We start from the raw sequence: 21,888 nt of genomic DNA, 5'->3' as shown, positions 1-21,888 counted from the left end.
CCTCTTAAGCCCTATTTTCATAAGCTGGATATGTTAATTGGTTTTTACAACAGCATGTTGTAAAAACAAATTAGTATAATAAACTTACAAAAATGCCTCACGGTGAGGCTGGCAAATAAGGGTAGACTCTACTATGGCATTTCTAAAAAAATGTTCAAGGTGGGTCCTGAGTTTTTTAAATTATTTTTTTTTACTTGTTAAGCAATTGCTTGGTTTTAAGAAGACGTCAGGGAATATTTTTTGTTTTAATATTCAGCGATTATCTCAATAGTTTCAAGGGTTCATCCAGAAAGTTTAGAGTTCATGAGAAAATGAAATTCTGTTTTGTCTTTATCCTCTCTTGATCAGGATCCTTCTATGTAATCCTTGATCAAAATATTCAGCAATGATAGACAGGTATCATTCAATTATTTGGGTCGCATATCATATCATGGAGATAATTAGAGTTTTTATGGCTTGTGTTCTTTCACAAGAGGGGTTTCTTCTGAGAAGTCTCTGGGTGATTTCAAGCTGCCATAGTCAAGCGCTTAATTGTTTTCACCACCTAGGTAGGGACTCTGTTGGAGAGCTCTGGTGGTCTAGTGGCAAGAAGTTGTGCTGTAATCCTGAAGACATGAGGTTTGAGGCCACCAGTTGCTCTGCTGGAGAAGAATGGGCAATCTCCTCTCTTACGATTAACTGCCTCTGAAAACCTGCCAAACGCTCAGCTTTGGGTCAGTTCCTACTCTGTGTTACACAACAACAACAACAACAACAACAATAAAATAACAGCAGGGACTCTGGCATATTACACTGGCCTAAAACAATCACTTGGTAAATCTCAATTTTTGTTATTCCAAGTACCTGTTTCTGGCTTAAATGTTATCTCTACAGGGAAGATAATCTACCAGACTAAGATACTTTTTTTTTTTTTTAAAAGTACAAGAAAATACTGCCAGTTGGCCACCTTGTTCTGTTATCTAGGAGTTCCCAAACCAGTGGTCTATGTTTTCCATAGAGTTGCTTTCACTACTGTTCCCTCCTTATAGTAAAAGTCTTGTAAGTGTAAAAGTCTTGTAAGAATAGAGATATCCCACATCATTCTATACCTTTGTCACAGCGCAGACTAGGAATGTAGATAACTTATAAAGCAGAATATTTAACGGGCATAAATATGAGGGTGAAGGAAACAAATTGGGGAATCTGGGAGTGTCAGTCAGTTTTCCTAAATAGGAGCCAATTGAGTTGTATCTTGAATGTAGACTTCAGGAGGAGAACAGGGAATTGGAGTCTGGAAAGAGAAAAGAGGACTTGCCATTTTCCAGGCAGAGTGAAGGACATTTTCTGAGGTCTGGGCTTGATAGAATATCTCACATACCTCTGAAGAATTGTAAGAAGTGTGCTAGAGCATCAGATGAGGACAGTGGGAGATGAGGCTGTAGACAAAAGCCATGGCCAGATCAAGAAAGGTTTTGCCTGTGCCATTTTGAAAGAGTTCTCTACATTTACGGAGTCTTGGTGGTACAGTGATTAAACATTTGGCTGCTAACTGACAAGTCAGTGGTTTGGACTCACCAACTATTCCTCAAGAAAGACATGAGGCAGTCTACTTCATAAAGATTTACAGCCTTGGAATCTATATAGAGCAGTCCAGCTCTATCCTATATGGTGGCTATGAGTCATATATAATGCAACAGCAGTGGATCTGCTTTTGTCAGCCTCCACACTCGCTAAAGGGATCTCTGGTGTTGTAGTCCATAGGAAGTTGCACTGCTAACCCAAAAGTGACACCTTCTGGTCGTCTGAATTCACCAGTACCAGTAGTTCTGCAGGAGAAACCTGGTCAATATACCTCCATGTGATCTACAGCTTCAGAAATCACTTATGAGTTGATTCTGACTCCATTGTAATAATTTTAATTTTTTTTGATACTTGGTGTTTTTGTTGTTTATGTACTGTAGAGTCGGAGCCAACTCATAGCTGACCTTCCCGCAAGTTTTCAGAGGTTATAAATTGCACATGGGTGGATTGGCCATCTTTCTCCCTAGGAGCAGCTGGTCATTTTTGAGCTGCCTACTTTTGAGTTGGCAACACAATTCCTTACCCACTAGGCCACCGGAGCTAATGCTTGCTAACTCCATATTATTAATTCGCATTCATTCCTCAATTCATAGTGTTCCATCAACTTAGAACTCTCTCTTTGAATGCAGATACAGTGGACATCTTTCTGTCTTTAGCTTACTCGATCTTTCAGCGGAGTTTGCAATGATAATCATGTCTCCATCTTCTTTTCTCTTGGGTTGTAGAACATCACCATCTCCTAGATTTTACTCTGCTTCCTCTGAACTTTTCATGTGAGTTTTGGTTGTGAGGTCTCTTATCTCTTCTTGACCTTCAGATATGGAGAATTTCAGGAGTTTGCTCTTCTCTTTATAACTTCAAAATTCCCTTTGCTGACTCTATGCACTCTCATGTCTTCCGTTGCCTTCTATAAATTTAGCACTCTCAAGTTGTACCTATAGATCTAATATGAGCTCCAGAATGTCAAATTTATCTACCAGGCATTGTCACTCTTAGGTTCTGTTGTTGTTGTTATGTGCCGTCTAGTCGCTTGCAACTCATAGCAACCCTAAGTACAACAGCCCTAAACTCTGCTCTGTCCTGTGCCAATCTCACTGTCTCCGGCACACCTATCCCGATTACTCCAGTCACCGAATCAATCCACCTCCTTGAGGGCTTTCCCCTCCTGTGCCTGCCCTCCACCCTCCCAACATGATGCCCCTCTCCAAGGACCGGTCTCTCCTTACAACATGACCAGAGTATGTCAGACGAAGCCTCAGAATATTTGCTTCCAAGGAGCAGCCTGGTTTAATCCTCTCAAGGATAAATCTGTTTTCTTAGCAGTCCATGGTACCCTCAATACTCTTCTCCAACACCAGTGCTCAAAGGCATCAATTCTCCTTCTATCCTCCCTAGTCATTGTCCAGCTCTCTGATGCATAACAGTGATTGCAAAGACCATGGCCTGTATCAGACGCACCTTAGACTCCATGTTCTATCAGCCAATAAACTGTCGTTGAATCAATTCCAACAAATGTATACCCCAAGTGTATCAGAGTAAGCTTAATTCCAGAGGGTTTTTAATGACTGGCCCTTTGGAAGTCTATCTCCAGGCAATTTTTGAGAGCACATCTGAGTGAACGTGGTTAGCAGTCACATGTGTTGTTTCCACCACCCAGGGATTCCTTTGTGTTCTAAAAACACTATTCATTCAACTTGTCAAGTAAAATATATTGTCTTTCCTGACCCTTTTCTTCAGTATTTCTGATTTCAAAGATCTATACCATTTTTTAACATATTGCCTAAATCGGAAAAGTTCAAAATCACCTTAGGTTTCTTATTATCTTTACTTCCCACATCTAGTCAGTCACTAAATTTTTGTTGATTCTCTTTTCTTAATCTCTTGATATTTTTAGTCTTGATGGAATTAATCTCCTTTTCTTTAGACTTTTACTACCATTCTCTTAGCCCGATATAATTTCTTGTATGGGTTACTAGTTACAAAAGTCTTTGATCTGGTCTTTTTGTCTTTAGTGTTAGCCATTTTCAGCTCATCCAATACACTGCGGCTAGAGTTAACTTTCAAAAATGATTATACCATTTCTGTGCTTAAAATGCTCAATCACTCTCTATTGTGTACAAGAATAAATCTAAAAACTTAGGAATGACCTGGAGGATTCTTACTGATTGGATTTCTTTCTCCCCTGCTGACATCAGATGGAACAAATGTCTGGGAATTCTGAAAATCTAATATGCTCTATTCCCTCCCCCCTTTCTTTCTAAATGATGTTCTTCCTTTTTTTTGACAAATAAACCCCCTTTTTATTGTGATGTGAGTGAACATTTACAGAGCAAATTGCTTTTTCATGTAATAATTCATGCACTTTTGGATTATAACCTCCAACATCGTAATAGCACTCTTTCTATATTGTTCCTGCATATTCTGTTTTCACCTGCCTTTCTTTTCTAGTCCTTACCTTTAGGTAAATGCTGCCCCTGTGATCCTCCTTGGTTCTAAGGAGTGCATCCCTTTCTGGTGTGATTGCTTATCTTATAGCTGCCTTCTTCCTTCTGTCTGGAAAACTCATATTCCTAATATCCTCCTTACTGTATTCATCTGGTAATTTTTTTTTAATTCAAGACTTTCTCCTCTTCTGATCTGAAATCTGAGATTATATTATCCAGATGGGTTCTAGTGCCTTAGTAGTAAGAAGCTGCCCTGTCAACCCAAAGGCATACGGTTCTAATCCACACGTTGCTCCATGGAAGACAGGTGGGCAATTTATTCCCATGCAATTTACTGCCTCTGAAAATTCACTGGAGAGGCAGCTATGAGTTGGTTCCAACTCAATAGTACATAACAACAATGACAATATGTTTGTTCCTCTGCGCTACCTTAGTTGTAGTAGTTCTTACTCTTTTTAGATTTAATGTGGGTGAAGAAAAATGCATATATTGAAAAGGATAGTGATAGTGAGAAGTGGTGTAAAACTAATTACATGCCAGGCACTGTCAGAACTCATTTAATAATCATGACCCGAAGGTAAATGGCTCTTACCCAAACTGGATCAACAAGATCAACAGGACTTTGTAGTGTTGTTGTTTCAATTGTGATTTTTAATGAAAATTTACAGAAAAATCGGATTTTCATTCATTTATTGTTATACAATTTCCTCCCACAGCCTCAACCCTCCCTCAGCCCACTTTGCAATGATTCTAATTTTCTGGACTGTTGTCATACAAATAATGCCTAATCATATATTCCTTCTAAATAGTTCTTTCCTTCTTCTGCTACCCCCCCTTTTCTTCATTTTCTCCATTCCCCCATTTCAGTCCTGTTTTATAACAGTAGTGTTACGCATTATTTGTCCTTTTGTGACTGACATATTTCACTCAGTATAATGTCCTCCAGGGTCACCCACATTGTGTAATGTTTTACGAGTTCATTGTTTTTCAGTGCTGCATAGTGTTCCATTGTGTGAATATACCATAGTTTTTCTAACCATTCATTTGTTCATGGGCACTTGGGTTGCTTCCATCTCTTTGCTATGACCAACAGGACTTTGATGCATTGAATTTGGGGGCAAAGAAGAAGGAGGAGGAGTAGTCTCAGCTGACTCCCAGGTTTCTGACTTGAGCAAGTGGGCAAACAGTGGCTGGAAGTGCAATTTGGTAAGATAAGAAGGGCAATAAGAGGAAGAGTGTGGGTGTGCAGAAAGAAGCATTGTCGTCCTTAGCCTCAACCTTTCATTTACCACTGAAAAGCCTGACATGGGAAGTAAGTTCCCTATTTGTAGTTTATATTAAACTGTGTATATTGAACTGTGTGAAGACACCTGTCTTTCTTGAAGCTCATATTTTCAACCACAAGTCCCAGGCAATGGTGGTGGCAATTGACATCTATTCATAATTAATATTTTCAGAAACTTTAGAAATTATATGCATAACAAACTTTTTCCTCTGATTGGCAGGCATTTGGAAACACCGCTGGACATCTATTCTTCAGGATAGCAGAATAACCAGCCAGAATTTCATTAGCTTGCTGGAAGCAGGAGGGCTATGTTCCTGGGACCCTGGCCTTTCTCTTGCCTTATGCTCTGGTTTGTGGCTACCAGCAAACAGCCAGGACACCATGGCCTTGCATCTTCCGAGCTCCGGTGGTGCTTATGCCTCCTGGCCCTCCTGGCCCTTCCGCAGCAAGTGTGGGCACCTCCCTACAAGGTAGGAGTGGTAGGACCTTGGGCTTGTGATCCATTGTTCTCAAAGGCCCTGCCTGAGGTGGCTGCTCGATTGGCCATTGAGCGGATCAACAGGGACCCATCCTTGGATCTGGGCTCTTCTTTTGAATACGTGATTCTCAACGAAGACTGCCAGACATCCAGGGCCCTCTCCAGTTTCATTTCCCACCACCAGGTGGCCTCAGGATTTATTGGCCCTGCTAACCCTGGCTACTGTGAGGCGGCCTCGCTTCTGGGCAACAGCTGGGACAAAGGAATTTTCTCTTGGGCTTGTGTGAATTATGAACTGGACAATAGAAATAGCTACCTGACCTTTTCTCGGACACTCCCTTCTCCCATCCGAGTGCTGGTTACGGTCATGAAATATTTCCAGTGGGCTCATGCAGGAGTCATTTCGTCAGATGAAGACATTTGGGCAGACACAGCCAATCGCGTTGCAAGTGCCCTTCGGAGCCGCGGCTTACCTGTAGGGGTCGTCCTGACCACAGGACAAGATGGCCAGAGCATTTTCAAAGCTCTCCAGAGGATTCGCCAGGCAGACAGAATTCGCAGTGAGTGTTTAAATGTGGCTTCAAGGAAAGAGAGTACAATTCCCAAAGGTTTTTCTATCCTTAACACCTTAGGCTGGCACATCACGCCCCGATCCCTTATGTCTTGCACTCACACTTAGGCCCCTAAATTGTCCTGCTTCAACCCAGTCTATTTTGTGGACCGAATACACTTGCAAAGAACTCTGTGATTAAGATGTCCTTACGTGCCACTGACTGCTCTCAGTAACTGGTAGCGTTAAGGACAAATGTACTCACTCATCCTTATTGTCCTTAGGAGCCCTGTCGTTTCCAACCAGTTGAAGAGAGGTTGTTCCATTATTATTTTATTTCTTTTATTTCTATTGTGGTTTAATATATATATACACACACACACACACACACACCTCATTTACCAATTTAACTTTGTTTTATGTGTACAATTCAGTGAAACGGATTACATTAATAATGGGGTACACACATCACTGGCATCCACTGCCAAACCTCCCACCACCATTAATAAATGCTCTGTGTCCTCTAGGCATGACTCCCCCGTGTCCCCTCCTGATCATCATTGCTGTTGTTGAGTCAATTTGAACTCTCCAGGACTCAATGTCAGAGAGTAGAACTGCTTTCAGAGGGTTTTCTAGGCTGTATTCTTTACAGAAGCAGACTACTAAGTTTTTCCTTCTTGATAGCCTTGAGTGAATTTGAACTGCCAACCTTTTAGTTAGCAGAAAGTGTGTGATGATTTGCACCACTAGTGCTCTTTTCACATGCTCAAGAACTGTCAATAAAATAGTCTCCATACATTGTGTATTCTAGATATTTCCTAGGGAACTCCGGTGGCCTCATGGGTAAGGAGTTGTACTACCGGCCCAAAGATAGGTGGTTCAAATCCACCAGGTGTTCTCAGGGAGAAGATAAGCAATCTTCTCCCGTGTGATTTACAGCCTCTGAAAACTCACTAGAGGGTCAGCTATTAATTGGTTCCAAATCAATGGATACAAAACAACAGAAACTTAATATACATGGAATAATGCAATATTTGTTTTAAAAAAAAAGGTGTTCTTATAGGTCCCTTTTCATTTTAGTCACTCAGGCAGGGTTGACCTTTGAGTCCTTCCTGGGTACTTTGCTTCATAGGTTCCCAGTGCCCCTTTATCATCACATCTCACTTAGAACTTGTCTTCTGTGGACTTCACATGAAAGCATGCTTCTCTTCCTGCAGCACACAGTGTGTTGATATGATGAGGACCTTGCTGAAAAACCAATCCAAACTCATTACCATCGAATCAATTCTGACTTAGGTTGTTGTAACATTGACTTGGAATTGACTCCTAGTGGACTCTCCAGTAGATTTTCAGAGGTTGTAAATCATACAAGAGGGATGCCCATCTTTCTGCCTCGGAGCAGCTGGTGGATTCAGACTACATGCTTAGCAGCACAGCTCCTTATTGCTAAGCCATCAGCACTCCCTAATTCTGATTCATGTTGCTGTTGCGTACTGTTGAGTCAGAACTGACTCACAGCTGACGGTCCGGTGGGTTTTCAGAGGCAGTTAATCGCACAGGAGGAGATTGCCCATCCTTCTCCCACTGAGTAGCTGGTGGTTTCGAACCACTTGCCTTTGGGATTGCAGCACAGCTTCTTGCCAGTAGGCCACTGCTGCTGCTGTTGTTGTTGAGTACCATTGAGTTGGAACCGACTCACAGGTGACCCTTCAGTGGGTTTTCAGACGCAGTTAATAACACAAGAGGAGATTGCCCATCCTTCTCCCGCAGAGCAGCTGGTGGATTTGAACCACGTGCCTTAGAGGTTGCAGTACAAATTCTTACCACTAGGCTACCAGAGCTCTAGTGCTCCCTAATTCTGATCCTGAAAGACAGGTGGAACTACTCCATAGGTTTCCAAGATAATTTTACACCACAGATTTTTCAATATCTTTTCTGAAGCCGACTTCATCTTTGTCCACAGAGTGGCCAGTGGGTTCAAATCCCCAACCTCTTGGGTAGTAACCTAATGCTTAACCCACCCTGTCATTATGATTTATTAATGAATAAACTGTAAAGGCTGCTTACATTTTAACATATTCCCCCTACAAAGGTATATTTTATTTCAAAGTTGCTTGATGCAGAGACAAAATGGAGTGACTATTTCTAGGGCGTGTTGGGTGGGATTTGGAGCAAGAAGCCCAAATTTCTGGTCCTTTTGATTCAGATCTCTTAGACTTGTGGTTCTTATTCTTCCCTTTAACATTTTAAAAAATCTCTACTCTGCCTTTCTCTGGAAAGTGGTAGTGATTTGTGGGAACTCTGCTCATTGCTCTACCACTATAGGGCAGTTAGCTCAGAAACTACTTGTCAAATGGATTACTGTGAGGATTAATTAGTCCTGCTCCCAGTCATTTGCTTAACATAACAATGGGTTTGTTAGAGAAAAATCCAGCTTAAATCTGTCCTATAACCAGAAGCCCATTTTGAGTTTCAAGTGTCTACACTATTGGGCCTTAATTATGATCATTAGTGGAGTCCCAGGGCAGGCTTTAAATCCCAGGAACTACAGTCTGATTCCAGTTACAGCCTACAGGAACCTATAATGTTAAGCAATCAGTGCAGCTTTGATGACTTCATAATCAAGTCTGATACTTTCAAAGCAGAAGACATTTTTATTTTTACATTCTTTTTTTCCATTTATTTGCTTACCAAGTTTATATACATTGTGTTTCATACAATCATTCTCATGCATTATGCTTGATAAAATTCATCATCATTGGACCTTGCCCATCATTACCCTTTTTGCTCAGATCTTTCCCATTTGCTTCTCCTCCCCTCCATCCACCAAACTGTGCAGCTCTCTCCTCCCTGTTCCCCCCGCCTTGAGTTCCTGTACATGTTTTACTAGTTATTTTTAAGGATATACAACCATGTCCAGAGAGAGCGATGCCAGAAACAGGTTAGCATATTTAGTATCATAACTTTATAATATAACTTTATAATCTTCACAAAGCCTAGTGTCTCCTGCAAGTTTACATTCCATGAGGGTTTCACAGCAGAATCGTTCTAAATAGTATACTTTGAAGTGATATTTTGGGCTGTACCAAAAAATGTTAAATAAATCCAGGTCCAGGAGCTCCTTGGACATTCATGTTGAGACAAGTTAGGAGTGAGTACTCACTATCCACAATGCATTTGATTCAGGGAGGTAGTCAATGCCCATGTTATTACCCATCTGTGAGACATTCATTCTTTAGGTCAATTGTTGTTCTTTGGCTACACTCTTAAATGGTCTGACAAATATTTCCAAATGACTCCTACCAGAGCTTTAACCCCAGAGATCCTGACTCAATTGCCTTGTGGCGAGGCCCCACTAAAATGCTTCTCTGTGGAGCCAGAGTTGAACGCTATGACTTTATGTTCACAAAAAGGCAAACAAATGTTCCTTCCCTTGAGTAATATTTTTTCTTCCTGTGACTTTAATCAGGTTGCTTTCTTGTTAACAGCCCATCAAAGGCATGCAAATGTTGAGAAGGAGTTGGGGATGGGGTGGACTCTAGAGTGCAGAGGATATGGTTGTAGAGCAAAGGTAAGGAGTACTCCTGGGTAAGGGGTGCAGCAACAAGAAGTGAAGCTGTCCTTGTGAGTCAACTCATAATGACTGTTGTGAGTTGTGAGTCAACTCATAATGACCCCATTAATCCTGAAAGGATCCCTGTATGATGTATAATGACCCCTTTAATTTTTATAAGAAGGAGCCTTGTTTGCTCTGTGATTAAACACTTGGCAGCTAATAAAAAATTCAGCAGTTCAAATCCACCAGCTACTCTACTGGAGACAGACGGGACCCTGCTTCCATAAAGAGTGACAACCTTGGAATCCTTATTTGGCAGTTCTTCTCCATCCTGTACAGTTGCAACAAACCTCAATGGCAATGTTTTGGTTTTGTTGCTTGCTTGTTTTTGAGTTAGTCTCTATAGGAGCAAATCACCAGGTATTTTCTCAACTGAGTGGCTGGTGGCTTTAAACTTCTGGTTAGCAGCACAGTGTTTAATCATTGTGCCACTGAGGATAGACTCAAAAGACAAAAGGGACTGAAATACAAAACTGCATTCCAGGACTTTGCTGCTGGTTTCTGGCCACACATGTGCAGAGTCAGATGAGGCATGCTGTTTCTTCAGTTACGTTAAGTCAGAATAGGGATAAGGTAGTGGGCAGAGAAAAGAAACCGTTGGTTGAGCTGTGGTCTAAGTATGTCCTCGAGCATGTCAGCTGGTCGGTAGGATGTGGCAGCGAAAGTTGAAGAGAGAGGAATGAATCTTGGAGTATGATAGGCCTTGTGAGCAACTTGATTTTCTACTCAGTGCAGGTCCCCAATTAATAAGAAGACCACAAACAGGTTTGAGAGAGTACACTAAAAAATACAGCATATCGGAGTTCTAGTCAAGTAAACTGGGGCTCAGAGTACATCTCTGGCCCATCAAAAGGGAATTCATCTGGCAAGAAACTGAACCAAAGAAACTTCGTGGCCAACATAACTTTGAGGAGATAACATGGCAACACTCCAGGCATCAGTCACTCATTGCTCAAACTGACTTGCTGCTCACCCTGAAGCAGGTTTTCAGAGCCTGTAAATTACACAAGAGGAGATTCCCCGTCTTGCTCCTTCAGAGGTGCTGGTAGATTCAAATTCCCAGAGAGAAGTTACTGTTGGATTAGCGGCGCTACTTCCTACAGACTTGCTCATTGTCGTTTAGTTGAGTATGACTTATAGTGACTCTGTGAACAAGAGATCTGAACCCAGTCCTATCCTGTGCCATTCTTATTATGTCTGATATATTTGATCCCATAGCTGAAACCACTGTATCAACCTATGTGGTTGAGGGTCTTCCTCTCCTTCACTGACTGTCCGTCCACATTTTCAAGCATGATATCCTTTTCCAAGGAATATCCTCTCCTAACAACATGCCCAAAGTATGTGAAATAAAGCCTCACTATCCTTGCCTTTATGGAGCACTCTGGCTGCACTTTCTCTAAAACATACCTGTTTGCTCTTTTGGCAGTCCATGGGACACGCAGTACTCTTCTCCAGCACCACAGATCAAAGACATCAATCTTTATCCTGTCATCCTTATTCATTGTCCAGCTCTCAGATGCATAGGTGATTGGAAAGACCATGGCCTGAATCACATGCACCTTAGTCTTTAAGTTGATATCATTACTCTTTAGTACTTTGGAGAGGTGCTGACAACAGACTTTCCAGTTCAATATGTAAATGCTGGAAAAGATCCATATTTGTTCCCATCCCCAAGAAAGGTGATCCAAAAGAATGTGGAAATTGTCAAACAATATCGTTAATACTACATGTAAGCAAAATATTGCTTAAGATCATCCAAAACGGGCTAGAATAATATGCTGATGGAACTACCAGAAGTACAAGCTTGGTTGGGAAGAGCACCAGGGTTCTCATTACTGATTTCAGATGGGTTTTGACTGAAACAGAGAATACCAGAAGAATGTGGCATTTGACTGTTTGATCACAACAAACTATGGCTAACATTGAAGAGAATGGCAATTCCAGAACATTTCATTATGCTTATACCAAATCTATGCCTAGACCAAGTGGCTACTGTTTGAAAAGAAAAAAAGAACATGGCATGGTTTAAGATAAAGAAATGCATGTGATAAAGAAAACTGTATCCTCTCTCGGTACCTGTTCAATCTGTATGTTGAACACATCATTTGAAAAGCTGGATTTTTTGAGGAAGAATATGGTATCAGGATTGGAGGAAAACTCATAAACTATTTTTGTTATGCAGATGACACAACCTTGCTTGCCGAAAGTGAGGAGAACTTTATATATTTGTTGCAGAAGATCAGACTGTAATCTTTAATATGGATCTCAACATCAAGAAGACAAAAATTTTCACTAATGGACTGAGAAGCAACATCATAATAGATGGAGAAAAGATTGAAATTGTTGATGATTTCATCTGACTTGGATCAACAATCAGTATCCTTGGTCAGGAGATCATGAGACAAATTGGACTGGGGAAATCTACTTTCAGAGAACTCTTAAATTACTATAGAGTAATGATGCCATTTTGAAGACTAAGATGGTCCTGATTCAAGCCATGGCCTTTTAAACCACTTGCTATGTATCTGAGATCAGGGCGATGAATAAGGACGATAGAAGAAAAATTGATGCCATTGATCTGTGGTGTTGGAGAAGAGTACTGAATATTGCATGGATTGCCCAAAGAACAAACATACATCTTGGAGAAGGTGCAGCCAGGATGCTCTTTGGAGGCAAAGATGGTAAAGTTTCATCTCACATGCTTTGGGCATGTTTATAGGAGAGGCTATTTCTTGGAAAGGAAGTGTTGGAAAGAGAGGGAGAGGAAGACCCCCATGAGGTGGATCAATATAGTGACTGCAGGAATGGGCTGTAGTATGTCAGAGTTGATAAAGATGACACAGGATAAGCCAGGGTTCTGATCTGTTGTTTATAGAGTCGTTTCAGTAGTACTCAGTGTGATGGCACATAACAACAAAATCAACAACAACGACAACATCAGCAATAGTATTTTTGCAAAGAGCTCTGATGGTGTAGTGAGAAATATGTAGGGACTACTAATCAAAAAGTCAGAGGTTTGAATTTGATAGTTGCTCCCTATTAGAAAGATGGATAGTTTAATTTGTAAAGATTTACAACCTCGGAAAGTCAATGCATGGTCACTGTGAGTAGAAATTAACTAGATGGCAGCAATTTTGGGGGCAAGTACTTTGTATGTATCATCTCAATCAATTTGGACAACATTCCTATAAGTGGTTGTTGTGTACTGTCAAGTCATAACTGATCCACAGCTGGCCATCCAGTGGGTTTTTCAGAGATAGTAAATCGCATGGGAGGAAATTTGCCCATCCTCCCATGAAGCAGTTGGCGCATTTGAGCATGGCTTTGGATTGCAGTGCAGCTTCTGACCACTTGGACACCAGAATTCCCTTTCTCTGAAGTAAAACCAATTATTATTCACTCTGGAGACTAAGGTGCGCCTGATACAGGCCATGATCTATGCAATCACTTGCTACGCATCAGAGAGCTGGACAATGACTAGGGAGGATAGAAGGAGAATTGATGTCTTTGAGCTGTGGAGCTGGAGAAGAGTACTGAATGTACCATGGACTGCCAAGAAAACAAACAGATTCATCCTGGAGAGGGTTAAACCAGGCTACTCCTTGGAGGCAAGGATTCTGAGGCTTCTTCTGGCATACTTCAGACATGTTGTAAGGAGGGATGGGTCCTTGTAGAGGGACATCATGCTTGGGAGGGTGGAGGGACGGTGCAGGAGGGGAAGACCCTCTATGAGGTGGATTGATTTAGTGACTGGGTTAATCGGAATGGGAGTGTCAGAGATGGTGCGATTGGCACAGGACAGAGCAGAGTTTATGGCTGTTGTACATGGGGTCGCTATGAGTTCCAAGCGACTCAACGGCACGTAACAATAACAGCAACAACAACATTTATGAATGAAACTTCTGAGCCTCCTAAGTTTCATATGAAACTTCATAGGCTTATAATTTGTCCACTGTTTTGCAGTTAGTCTGTGAAGCGTGGAGAAGGATTTGTATCCACGTTGGTCTTGCACAGTTCTTTTCAAACCTGAAGGTTTATCAGAATCACTTGAAGTGTTTGTTAAAATACAGATTACTGGGCAATCCCCACCTTCTAGTTCAGTGAGTCTGCAGTGGGACTGGACGATCTGCATTTCTAACAAGTTCCCAGTTGGTACAGATACTATGGGTTCAGGTGCTGCACTTTGAGAACCAATGATATAATAAGAGATTGTCTCCTGCCCACTTGAAGTACATTTCTTTTTCTTTCTTTTTTTTAAGTACATTTCTAAAGCATACTCCCCTGAGCTCCTGTAATCTATTTATTATCTATAACTCAACCCTCCCATTTTTTTTTCTCATGGCGTAGCGTGGTATGTGTTGTCCAAAAGGTGGATGGTTTGAGTCCACTAGCAGCTTCACAGAATAACAATAATGAAGTAGTCTCCTTTGGTAAAGATTTACAGCTTTGGAAACCTGTAAGAGGGTCACTATGAGTTGGAATAGACTCAAAATCGGTGAATGTTTGGTTTTAACTTCTAAATGCCTCAAGGTACTGGATTTCAGACTTGTTTTCTCACAGTAATAGTGAACTCTGATGGATTAGAACTCAAAGGCTGCACCTTTCTGGTGGTTAGAATTCCATAGCGCCTCCTACAGAGAAAGATGAGTAATTTCCCCCTGTGTGATTGCCAACCTCAGAAGCTATGAGTTGGTTCCAGTTTGACAAGCAATAAGTTTGAATTTTTTAGTTTTCCTACAGTAACAAAACATTGATGCTAATAATACTATCTTCAAGAGCACTACTGATGAAAATGACTTTGGTATAGAATTTGGCATAGACAAATTTGTTGTTGTTGTTGTTGTTATGTGCTGTAGAGTCGCTTGCAACTCATAGTGACCCTGTGTACAACAGCCCTAAACTCTGTCCTGTGCCAATCGCACCATCTCCGACACACCCATCCCGATTACCCCAACCACTGAATCAATCCACTTCATAGGGGACCTTCTCCTTATGCGCTGTCCCTCCACTCTACCAAGCATGATGTCCCTCTCCAAGGACCTGTACCTCCTTACAACATGTCCAAAGTATGTCAGACGGATCCTCAGAACCCTTGCCTCCAAGGAACAGCCCGGTTTGACCCTTTTCAGGATGAATCTGTTTGTTTTCCTAGCAGTCCATGGTACCCTCAATACTCTTCTCCAGCACCACAGTGCAAAGGCATCAATTCACCTTCTATCCTCCTTAGTCATTGTCCAACTCTCTGATACATAACAAGTGATAGCAAAAACCATGGCCTGTATCAGTCACACCTTAGTCTCCAAAGAGACACCACTGCTCTTCAGTACGTTGGAGAGGTCCCAATACATCTTCTAATTTCCTGGCTGCTGGTGCCAATAGTGTTCACTGTGGAGCCAAGCAAACTAAAGCTGTGAACAATCTCAATCTCTTCACCATCCATCCTGATGCTGCCAATTGGCCCAGTGGTGAGAATCTTTGTCTTCTTGACATTGAGCCTCAATCCATATTGTAGGCTGCAGTCCTTGACACTCTGCAGCAGGCGCTTCAGGTCCTCTTCACTTTCAGCAAGCAGGGTTGTGTCATCCGCATAACACAGGTTGTTGATAAATCGTCCACCAATCTTGACCCCACATTTCTCCTCATAGAGCCCAGCCTCCCGGATAATCTGTTCTGCATACAGTTTGAAAAGTTATGGAGATAGAATGCATCCCTGGCGTACATCCTTCCCAATTTTGAACCATGCAGTGTTCTCTTGCTCTGTTCTGACAACTGCCTCCTGGTCCAAGTATAGGTTTCGAATTAAAACGATCTAGTGTTCTGGGATTCCCATTCTTCTCAGAGTCAACCGCAGTTTGTTATGTTCCACACAGTCAAATGCCTTTGCATAGTCAATGAAACACAGGTAGACATTCCTCTGGTATTCTCTGCTTTCAGCTAAGATCCATCTAACGTCAGCTATAATATCTCTAGTACCACGACCCCTTCTAAACCCAGCCTGGACTTCTGGCAGTTCTCTGCTTATGTGTTTTTCCAGTCATTTTTGGATAATCTTCAGTAGAATCTTGCTTGCATGTGAAATCAATGATATTGTTCTAGAGTTTCCACATTCTGTTGGGTCACCTTTCTTTGGGATGGGAACAAATATAGATCTCTTCCAGTCAGTTGGCCAAATCGTTTTTCTCTAGAATTCTTGGCACAACTTGGTGAGCATGTCCAAGCCAGTATCTGTTAGCTGAAATATGTCAATTGGTATACCATCTATTCCTGGGGACTTATTTTTTGCTATTTCCTTCAAAGCAGCTTGAACTTCTTCCTTCATCACCATAGGCTCTTGCTTATATGTTGTTTCATGTTTCATAGACAAATATAAGTGCCTTTATCTTTGTATTTATAATCTATCTATAGATAAAAGAACTTACTCTTCTATGTGAGCCTACTATCAGTAATGAACAAATTATTGCTCAAAGGGCAATCTCTAAACATCTGAGCTTCCTGCATTTAAAAGGCCTTGTCTGTATAGCCATTTAGGAAAAAATAACAACAACATATGTTGCAGGTGTGGAGAGATATTAAAAACTTTTCTTACGATAGGCAGCAGTGTGAAGGTGATCAATAAATATGCAATGCCAGAGTTCTGAAAAGCAACGATGTCAGTCTAAACACTAAGGTGCACCTAATCCAGGCCATGGTCTTTGCATATGTATCAGAGAGCTGGACAATTACTTAGGTTGACAGAAGAAGAATCCATGCCTTTGAGTTATGGTGTTGGAGAAGAGTCTTTAACTGCCAAGAAAACAAACAGGTCTGTCTTGGAGAGGGTGAAACCGAGTTTTTCCTTGGAGGCTAGGATTTTGAAGCTCTGTTTCACATCTTTTGGGCACATGGCTAAGGACATCATGCTCAGAAGGGTGGAGGGACAGCCCAGGAGAGGAAGACCCCAGATGAAATAGATTGATACAAGTAACTTGAGGCAATGAGGGTTAGTGTGTCAGAATTAGTGAGTGATTCTAGCTCAGAACAGGGAAGGGTCATAGCTGCTGTAGATAGGGTCACTATAAAGCTTCAGCTGACTCGATGGCACATAGCAACAACAACAACAACAGTATATATCTGTCATTATACCAAGCTAGTTGGGCTAGTCCAACACTGGCAGAAGTCACAGTGGTAACTTCAGTACCCAGGGCCCAAACTATACAAGGTATCCTTGGTTGATAGCTGCACACTGCCCAAGATATATATTTATTAATTTTTTTCTAAGACACATTTTAAAAAATTTATTGAGATTTTAATAAAAGTTTATAAAGAACTTGGGTTTCCAATCGTTCATTGTTGCAAAGATACATTTTTAATGTGTTTTTTTAAATCTCCTTTAATGACACAAAGTAAAGGACATGGGAGAGATTTGCTATGAAACCTACATATTCCAGAGCCTCCCACTTAAGACCTTCTGAATCATCTCTGGAACCTCCCTACTTAACATACTCCCCATGTAATTCTGGTCCACTGAAGGAAGGCTGCCCTTTCTTTGTTTGGATTTGGTTTTAATATACAGTCATTTAGCATCACTAGTGTCACAATCTTGGCTGAGTGTTTGTGCTAACTTTGATAAGCTCTTGTTGTTGTTGTTGTTAGGTGCTATTGAGTCTAGTATGAATCATAGTGACCAAGAGATGGGAACCCTTTCCTATCCTGTACCAACCTCACAATTTCTGACATAGTCAAGGCCATTGTTGCAGCCACTGTGTCAACCTGGTTGAGGGTCTCCCTTTCTTCAGCTGACCTTTCCAAGCATCATGGCCCTCTCCAAGGAATGCCCCGTGGATGCCCCTCACCTAACAACATGCCTGCAGTATGTTAGATAAAGCTTTACCATCTTTGCCTCCAAGGAGCACCCTGGTTGCACTTTTTCTAAGACATACTTGTTTGTCCATGGGATATTCTTCTCATATTTTCATGGTACTCTTCTCCAACACCACAACTCAAAGACATCACTTTTTCTTTTCTCATCTTTATTTACCATCCAGCTCTCAGTAGCATAGCAAGTGACTCAAAAGACCATGGTCTAATTTAAAGATTGTCAGTTAGAACTCACAAAATTACTTCTGTGGAAGGAAGACTTGTTGATATGGTCCTGTAAAGATGACAGCCTAAGCAACTCTATGGGAAAGTTCTAATCTGTTGTGTGGGGTCTCTGTGAGTTGAAATTGACTTGATCACACAGAAAAAGGGAACAACATGTGGTCAGTTTATAAACTGGGGTGGGAGAAAACTGAGAAGAAAAAGATATGAACATCTTTCCTTCACATTATGGCCAAATGGAAACATTCTGGGAGAATATATAAATTTTGGCTTTCCTGTCTCTGAGTCCCCAATATTTGTTAAAATGTACCAGGAAATGTCACTGCAGGGGGGAAAAAATTGGAGGGGAGGGGGCTTGAGATTTCTTTTTAGATTTTCCATCTAACACTTTTACCTTATCACAAATTAGACACTCAGTAGGAAAGAACAGTTGCCACTCAGAATCCAGGCACAAACCTCTAAGTCTTAACTGCCTGTCTAGACATTGACCTGGCATAAGGTCTTCATCTCTGACTTCCCATACACAATGCTGCAAAGATTTACACATGCATGTACATCCACAAACTACCTGTAAATTAATGATAGAAACAAATCCACATTCAGAACCGGAGCATTTTCAAAGCAGGGAACAATTTGTGGAAATTCTCCATGGAAACTAATTGAGATAAACTTTGATATTATTATATAAGATGCTTTTACATTGAGGTCGATTATTTCTGCTGTTTACATTCCTAAATGTGACACTGGCAGGGAAAGATTTTACACGAAAAGCAAGGGCCATGGAGTGGGAGTCACTCTAGATTGAGTAGACGAATCTGTCTTGAGTCATCAGAAGGAGTGGCAACCTTTGTGGGCTCGTTGACATGCATGTGACTCCCTCCCAAGAATTTCTTCAGCACTAGTTAGTGAAAGCTTCCATCTCACAAAGTGTGAGACCGGGCTAATTTTCACAGTGGAAGACTGTAGCCAACAATCTGAGAGGAATAAAGTGAGTGTTGCCTTCTAAGAAACACAGTTTTTTCCATCTCAAGGAGAAAGTGGACAGAACATTTCGATGTAGGAAGAGAAGGAAGAGTGGAGAGACCTTGGAATTGGCTTCTTCTTTATTTTTGTCACATGGCTTGTTATCACTGAGGATGAAAGCCTGTCAAAAATCACTTGCCAATCTGCCATACCATAGTATGAGACATAGTTACCAGATAGCTGGAGGAGAGCTCACACAGCTATTATTACATCTATTGTTGTTATATCTTGGTAAGAGCGGACCTCAGAAGGATATATCTTCTGGTCCTTGTTTTCAGACTACACAGTTTCTTGATTTGTTAACTATCAGGATGGAAATTTACAAATTAGCATTTATTCAGTGACCACCTGTTGACCCAGGCTTCGTCTAGGATTTAAGGTTTCTTTATACTAATCCTTTCCTGACAACAATTTACAGGTAAAATCCTAATTTAATGAATGTAATTTTGAGCTAATAAAGCTATTTAACAAAATTATCCTGTAGAACAGGTGTAGCCACAAATCCTTGTCCACAAAGCACTCAGTCTATTAAATGAAGATGATATTGTTTGAATTCATTATTTTTCATTTCCATTTTAATTGTGCAAAATTTTATCTGTGGCCACTCCCTCACGAGGCTTCAATTTCCTCATCTAGAAAATGAGGGAAACTTCCTAAACAACATGCCTTCAGAAACTCTATGAACTTTGATAGATGTCCATAGTTGTAGTGGGGCTTCAGGCCTTTAGTTCATAGGGTCGCTATGACTTGTGCTCAACTCAAAGGCAATCAACAAAAACAATATCATATATCTAAGGTCTGATTTTGTATTAATTTCAAATTCACTGACCCTTGAGTTTCATAAGTAAATTCAGCTCAGTAAATAATGACCAAACCCTTCTAATTCTAAAATTCTAGTTGTGCAACCTCTCAAGTTTACCTACGAATTGAAAGAAACAAAGTATGTAAAACCCTTCACAAAGAAAAAAAAGGAAGAAAGAAAATGAGGGGAGTAGGAAGGAGTTGAGCTAAATAATCTTTATGGACCATTCAAGTTCTAAAAATTCTGACCCTCTGAAATGTCACCAACACAACTTAACTCAGCTCATTTCCGTTGAGCAGAAACCCTCCAGTGGATTTTCAGACAGCCTCTGAAAAAAATAGCAAGGGAGAAAATTGCCTTTCTGTCTCAGAGCAGCTGACGGATTCAAACCATCTATTATAGATAAAAATTGGCAGTACAACTCATTACCCACTAAACCACCATAGCTCCAAGTAGGGATATTCCAGAAATGCAAAAAGGAGAAATTCAAGGAAGGACTTGCACATAGCTAATCACACTAAGCATTAGAGATAGATATGTTGTTGTTGTTAAGTGCTGTCGAGTCATAGACGACCATAATGACCCTGTGAATGAAAGACCTGAACACTTGTATACAACTTTCATTGTTTCTCTAAGTTCCTAGAGTTTCTGGAGCAAGCTATTTTGGAAGTGGATGCTACTCCTGCTTTCAAGCTTGTTTTAACTGGGGAGCTCCACCATAGACAACCATTATCACATGTAACACATCAGCGTCACAGTGTTTAGCATCACAGCAACCACAAGTTAGCTCTGTAGTGCAAACTGACAGACCAGTGCTATACCACTTAGAAGAATGTTTGACCAAAACAAAACCAGGCCTAAGGGGCTGCAGATTAAAATCATCGACCTGTGCTTTGGTAGCAGAATTTTCTATCCACTAGGCCAACAGAGTTCTCTCTATGACTCCTAGCAATTCTATGAACAACAGATCTAACCCTTGACCTATCATCCCATGCCATCCCCACAACCCGAGACACGCTTGAGCCCATTGCTACAGTCACCATATCAATCGATTGTGTTGAGGATCTTTTCTTCTCTGACCTTTCACTAGAGACAGATACAGTAGTATCTATTTGACTTTTGTGTTGTTATGGGCTGTTGAGTTGGAACTGACCCATAACTAACCTTCCAGTGCATTTTCAGAGGATGTAAATTTATATTACACAGGAGGAGATTGTCCCAAGGAGCAGCTAATGGATTTCAACTTTGTGCCTTCAGGTTGGCAGCGTAGCTCCTTACCACTGGGTCACCAGAGCTCTCCGGTGTATCTACATGCCTAGGAAATAGAACCTTCAATTTTCCCCTCTCATCTAATGATCCAACTATGCCTAAGTCTTACATCTCAAAAAACCCACGAAAAAGATCTAACTTCACAATTTCTTCTCCTGAAGTATCTGTTTGCAACTATTTTCCACACATTCACTGCATGTATTATATGTTCAATATATAAACATATCAACATATAAAATATACCAAAATATGAAGGGGGGAAGGCGCAATTCTTGACTTAAGAATGTTCATAGCCTTATAATAGAAGCTGGTGTAAATAAATCAGGGTGATAAATCTTGTAATGACACGATAGAACTCAGTTCAAGGCATTGAGACATAACTGACCCATAGCTGACCTCCCAGCAGATTTTCCGAGGCAGTAAATCACATGGGAGGACATTGCCCATTCTTCTTCTGAAGAACAATTGATGGATTTGAAATGCATACCTTTAGGGTTACAGTGCAGCTTCTTACCACTAGGCCACCAGAGCTCTCTAGCTCAAGGTGTAGTAAGACACTGAATGATGTCAATGGATAATGGTGTTAGCTGAAAGGAGAGAGTACCAGAGGAATGTCTATCTGTGTTTCATGACTATGAAAAGGCTGTGGTTCACAACAAATTAAGGTTCACTTTAAGAAGAATGGGAATCCCAGAACACTTAATTGTGCTCATGCAAAACCTATACTTGGATCAGGAAGCAGTCGTCAGAATAGAGCAAGGAAACACCGAATGGTTCAA

At 41.0% G+C, this 21,888-nt stretch overlaps 1 protein-coding gene across 1 annotated transcript in view; it reads left to right on the top strand.

Moving 5' to 3' along the window:
* GUCY2F (guanylate cyclase 2F, retinal) overlaps positions 1–21,888 on the top strand; it is a 208,437-nt gene that overhangs the window by 9,512 nt on the left and 177,037 nt on the right. Inside the window, exon 2 of the mRNA XM_006889911.1 lies at positions 5,510–6,327. Coding sequence (XP_006889973.1) covers positions 5,598–6,327 — 730 coding nt within the window. The 5' untranslated portion in view covers positions 5,510–5,597. The remainder of the gene's footprint in view (positions 1–5,509; positions 6,328–21,888) is intronic.

This window comes from Elephantulus edwardii, unplaced genomic scaffold, assembly GCF_000299155.1.
Source record: "Elephantulus edwardii isolate Elephantulus edwardi_28Jun2011 unplaced genomic scaffold, EleEdw1.0 scaffold00083, whole genome shotgun sequence".
NCBI lineage: Eukaryota > Metazoa > Chordata > Mammalia > Macroscelidea > Macroscelididae > Elephantulus > Elephantulus edwardii.
This window is presented reverse-complemented; position numbering and strand designations above follow the sequence as displayed.